At 37.6% G+C, this 5,669-nt stretch overlaps 1 protein-coding gene across 1 annotated transcript; it reads right to left on the bottom strand.

Moving 5' to 3' along the window:
- Window positions 1–1,930: 1,930 nt before the first annotated feature.
- LOC108371607 (uncharacterized protein K02A2.6-like) lies at window positions 1,931–4,977 on the bottom strand. The gene is made up of 2 exons (XM_017627197.1): window positions 4,845–4,977; window positions 1,931–2,763 (listed from the first exon to the last, which is right to left on the bottom strand). Exons 1-2 carry the CDS (start codon window positions 4,975–4,977, stop codon window positions 1,931–1,933), a joined length of 966 nt encoding a protein of 321 aa, XP_017482686.1.
- Between the last annotated feature and the right edge of the window lie 692 nt (window positions 4,978–5,669).

The raw sequence follows: 5,669 nt of genomic DNA, 5'->3' as shown, positions 1-5,669 counted from the left end.
TGTGACTGTCAATGGCCCTAAGTGGTCAATATGGTAAGTATTGAGTGGTTGATCGTGTTTTGGGATTGGATTAAGGAAACCCTCTTTTTTCCCAGCTTTGGCGTTTGCTATTATGCATGAAACGCAGCTATATACCACCCTTGCAACCTTCGGGATAACTTGTCGTATGAAATACGCTTTCTCGACACACTCTTGCGTTTTACGCGCTGCGAAATGACCCTGTTGGTAAACATATTTAATTATGTCTTCTTCTATTTGCATCGGAACAACAACAAGTTCCTTGAGTTCCTTGGACGGATCTTTGCATAGAATACCATGAACTAAGTAAAAATCTTCATACGGGCCTTTCTCTAAAATCGTTCTTACTGCTTTCGTCCATCCGTCTTCTAACTGTTCCGTCATTAACCTATGTCGGGTCGAGTCATCCATCTGCAAGCAATACATCCTGCTTAACGCATCTACAAACCGCATTTGAGTTCCTGATCTATGATGAATTTGATAGTCAAACTCTTGCAATAATAGGGCCCATCTGGCTACTCTAGGCGGTACATCGTCTTTTTTCTTTGTCAACGCAAACGCGTTGCAGTCTGTGGTTATACTGAATTTGATACCCATCAAATATATTCGCCATTTCTTTAGCGCTGCTATAATTGCGAGGACTTCAACCTCATAAGAATTGTATTTTTCTTCTGTCTTGCTTGTTTTTCGACTTAAAAATTTAACCGGATGGAATTTTTGATCCTCACCCCACTTTTGAATAAAGATAGCCCCGTATCCAAACTTTGATGCATCTGTGTGGATTTTTGTCTCGGCATTGGCATTATATAATCGTAAAACCGGTGAAGTTACGAGTGCTGTTTTCAGCTGTTGGAAAACTGTTAACTGTTCTTTATCTATTTTGAACTCACTATCTTTTTTCAATAGATCGGACAATGGTTTTCCTATTAACGCATAGTTGTTTATAAAGCGCCTAAAGTATGACCTTAAGCCCAAAAATCGCTCTAGCCCTTTCTTATCGCGTGGTAAAGGATAACTCTGAATTGCCTCAATCTTTTCTGTCGATGGCCTAATCAACCCATTTTCTATTTCGTAGCCCAGAAAACTAATTTTTCGTTCTAAAAATTTACATTTTTTCCACTTAATCCGTAGTCCGTATCTCGATCCTATCTCCAAAACACGATTTAGGTTGCTTATATTTTCCTCCTCGTTTACTGCCGGTATAATTATGTCGTCCATGTATATGGCGATTGTTCCCTCTTTAATAAGATCCCTAAATACGAAATTAACAAAGCGACAAAACACGGCTGGCGAGTTGCATAAACCAAAAGGAACGTATTTAAACTCATACTGTCCATCTGGCGTTACAAATGATGTGTACTTCCTAGATTCAATTTCTACAGGCCCATGAAAGAATCCGTCAGCTAAATCTAACGTAGTGAAAATCTTCGCCCCATGCAGTTTATCTAGGACGTCATCAATACGAGCCATAGGAAAATTATCTCGTATAATTTTCTTGTTTAGCAACCGATAGTCGCAGCAGACCCATCTTTTTTACTAGCCATTACTATAGGGGACGCATAGTTAGAAAAACTGGTTTGAATAATGCCGGCTTCCAACCATTCTGACACGTTTGCACGCTTCGACATCCACTTAACAACTTATCTTTATTCGTTACGTTTTGTTAGCCATTACATATATGTATACTTATACCATACGTTATGTTCTTAGTTAAGGTACAAGAGTTGCCATACATAAGGAATATACGTTTAAGTGGAAACATAGAATACACGTAAGCGCTAATACATATCACTACCTCCCTTATGTTTTTTTTTTTTTACCTTAATGTAAGTTACGCTTACATTTAATACATATAAAATTAATATAACTAATAATTCTCATAAACAATATAATCTTATGGTTTAACTTGTATTTAGTTTTCACATACTCTACGCTTTAGTCGCTCTGAGCGTCTAACAATGAATTCATCAGGATCCCGTTTACGTTTATTCGTTACTTGATGTTCGTCTTCCTTATCCTGTTCAGGTCGTATGAAAATATCAACCTCATCTATCAAATCAACTTTTTCCTTACTTTTTCGTTTTCGAAGTTGTGAAACATGTGCGTTCCTATAAACGCCTTCTGCAACTATACTATACATCACGTTACCCATTTTCTCTCTTACAATACCGGGTATCCATTTATACTTCAAATTAGTTTTAAGTTTGTACAACACTTTATCCCCCTTTTCAAAAAATGGTTTCTGTTTTGTTTCTTTAACATCCATAGCCAAAACCGTTCCGTTTTCTCTACTTATCTCACCGTTCCCTCGTATGCTTGGATTTATGTCATCTATTAATGTTTTAGGTTTAAGTCTAAAAATCATTTCATTTGGAGAAAGTCTATTCCTTGTCGTGGGAGTTGAACGGTAGTTCAACAAAAATCTAGAGAGTAGCAAGGTAGGGTTAGGTAGGGTTTTAATTTTATTATCATCCAACGACTTTCGTAACCCATTTTCGACTGTTTGAACTGCACGCTCAGCAGCGCCGTTAGACTGGGGGTGATACGGCGGACTTTTAAGGCATTTAATGGAATTCGATGTACAAAAATCTGTAAATTCTGCCGAATTGAATGGTGGGCCGTTATCAGATACGATCGTGTTTGGTAATCCGAAGTATGAAAATATTCTTCGCAATTCAAGGATTAAAGCCCCTGCGCTAGTTATTTTCATATCCTTTACATCAATCCACTGACTAAACGCATCGACTACAATTAAAAAGTTAGTATTCTGAAAGTTAAAAAAATCAAGATGTATACGCTAAAAAAATCGATTAGCTTCCGGCCAGGACTGATGATGGTTGGAAATGGGTTTCGTGTGAGAATACTCGCAAGTTTTACAATTAGATATAAAATTTTGAATATCTGCATCCATACCTGGCCACCAAAAGTAAATTTTTGCTAAAGATTTTGTCCTCACAATACCAGTATGAGTCTCGTGTAATGCTTCAAGAATCCCCTCACGCAACTTTTCCGGGACAACCAACCTTTGGCCAAAATATATGCAACCGTTATCTTCATTAAGATCTAGTCTCCTAACAAAATAAGGTTTTAAAACTTCAGTTACTGTTTGGGGCCACCCATTTCTTATCATTTCTAACACGTTCCTGAGTTTCCAGTCGTTCCTAGTTTCTTCCTCGAGATCGTTGTATTTTATTTTATTAGTTGGAAGATCCCGAATATAATTAACGTATTCTTCTTCGCATCCTGTTCCACCATCTATAGGGAGCCGTGACAAGGCATCTGCGTTAGTCATTTCGGACGCGCTTTTGTATACAATTTTGTATTGATACATACTTAATAGTACTGCCCACCGGCACAACCTACCTGCAGCTACAGGGGAAATTTTTCTACTTGCACCAAATATTTCACGCAACGGTTGATGATCGGTGTATATCGTAAACAATTTCCCGTATATATATTTATGGAACTTCATAACAGTAAAGATTATCGCAAGAGCCTCTCTATGAAGTTGAGAATAGTTTTGTTCTGCTGGACTTAAGGTGCTTGATACGAACATAACAGGCCTCTCGACTCCTTCATGTACTTGCGACAAAATACCTGCAACTCCATAAGGACTAGCATCGCAATGAAGGTAGCATTCTTTACGGGGATCAAAATGAGCTAATAAGTTGTTATTCGGAATTAAAGTTTTGCTTTTTTAAATGCTTCTTGGCACTTTTCATCCCAATCGAATTTAACATCTTTCTTAGTGAGGTTATACAGACTATGAAGTTCTGCTGAAAGATTCGGTATGAAGTGAGAATAATAATTCAATAATGTATGGCCTAAATAGTCTATGCTACTTTTGAAAAACGAACATTTTGTTTTATTAACCCGAACCCTATGTTCTTCTAAACGTTGTAAAACTTCCCGAAGTTGTCGTTCGCATTCTTGTTTACTTTTCCCTCCAATAATTATATCATCCAAATAACATTTAACATTAGATATTCCCTTAAGAATCTCGTCCATTATAGATTGGAAAATAGCGGGGGCACATTTGATCCCAAATATTAACCGCTTAAATCTGAATAGCCCTTTATGTGTGTTGATTGTCAAAAATTCTTGACATACTTGTTCCACTTCAACCTGCTGATATGCACCCTGAAGGTCTAAAACACAGAAAATAGAACAATTAGCAAATGAAGCCAAAATATCGTCACATCGAGGCAATGGATAGTGATCTGTGCGCACGAATCTATTTATTGTCGCTTTGCAATCTACGCATATACGAATACCACCATCACCTTTTTGTACAACTACGACAGGAGATGCCCAGTTGCTGTAACGAACGGGGTATATGACGTCATCGCGAACTAATTGTGTAAGTTCCTCTTCAACTTTTTCTCGCAACCCGAATGGCAATGTGTAGGCTTTGCAAAAAACAGGTGTTATGTTCTCACTTACAATAATACGAGCCTTAAACCCTTTAATGCTGTCTGATCTTCTACCGTTGAAAACCTTAGGAAAATCCGCACTCAATTGGTATTCAGAGCTTTCAACCTTGGCGCACAGCGTTGGGGACTCAAAACTTTGTCTCCAAGATGGAAATAAAACATCCAACCACGATCTTCCTAATAACGGCACAAACACCTTTTTGCAGTCTACCACGAGAAGTTTTAACGTTTGTACATTGCCTTTTCCAGAAATTTTCACCGCGACCCGAGCGCACCCCAAAACCACAATGTTCTCACCCGAAATAACATGTAAACTTTTCGTACATTCTGTTAATCTAACATTTGACAACTTTGACATGTAAGTGTTTACGTGGATAAGTGATGCACACGAACCTGTGTCTATTTCCATTTTTAGGGGCACTGAATTACACATAACACTTAAATATCTAGGAGTATTCTCTAAATCCACTGCATTAACACCTATATTGTTTATACAAGCATCTTCATCCATGTCATTAAATACCATATTAACTTTTTTGTTTCTATTATAATTAAAGTTGGCCCCCGATTTTCTAGAATATTGCGAATTATTTCTTAAAAAACAATACTTCTGAGTATGGCCATATTGATTACAATAATAACATTTAACATTCGACAAACTGTTCCGTTTTCGCTGCTCACGTAAGCCGACGTCTCTGCTTCGATTTCCATCGTTGCTGAATTTCTTGATAGCGTTGACTTCCGAACTTGACGGGCACATGTTTTGAAGTTCCTGCTGTAGCATTTCCATTTTCAGAGCTGTTTCACACGCGCTTTCAAAAGTTAGGTTATCTTGATCTATTAGCTTTGATTGCGTCTTTTTGCAGCGAATCCCCATCAGCAGCCGATCTTTTATCGCCAGTTCTTTTATAGCAATAATGAAGTCTCCAATAGATTCCTCCACGTTTTGAGTTCTATTTAAGAATTTAAACCGCTCTGCTGTCGTATTGATTTTCTTTGTGAAATGACGAGTCAAAGTATCGACCACTTTAGTATAAGTAAGTTCTTCAATTTTCTGAGGCGATACAAGTGTTTTCAAAGTTTTGTGTAACTCAGCACCACCGACACTTATTAGAAATGAGATCTTTTCGCCATCAAGCACGAGTTTATTGAGCTTTAATGTAACAATCAAAATTTTCACCGCTACTAACGGGTGATTTTTTTGAGGTTAGGATTTTC

The sequence above is a fragment of the Rhagoletis zephyria genome, unplaced genomic scaffold (assembly GCF_001687245.7).
Source record: "Rhagoletis zephyria isolate East Lansing unplaced genomic scaffold, Rhagoletis_zephyria_1.1 Rzeph_scaffold_05104, whole genome shotgun sequence".
Classification (NCBI taxonomy): Eukaryota; Metazoa; Arthropoda; class Insecta; order Diptera; family Tephritidae; genus Rhagoletis; species Rhagoletis zephyria.
This window is presented reverse-complemented; position numbering and strand designations above follow the sequence as displayed.

Excerpts from the sequence above, each read along its gene's own strand:
- LOC108371607 (XM_017627197.1), bottom strand. The coding sequence starts at position 4,977 with ATGGTATTTAATGACATGGATGAAGATGCTTGTATAAACAATATAGGT. Across the intron at positions 2,764-4,844 it reads AAAAATGGAAATAGACACAG|TCGATGCGTTTAGTCAGTGG; the intron begins GTTCGTGTGCAT and ends TTTTAATTGTAG.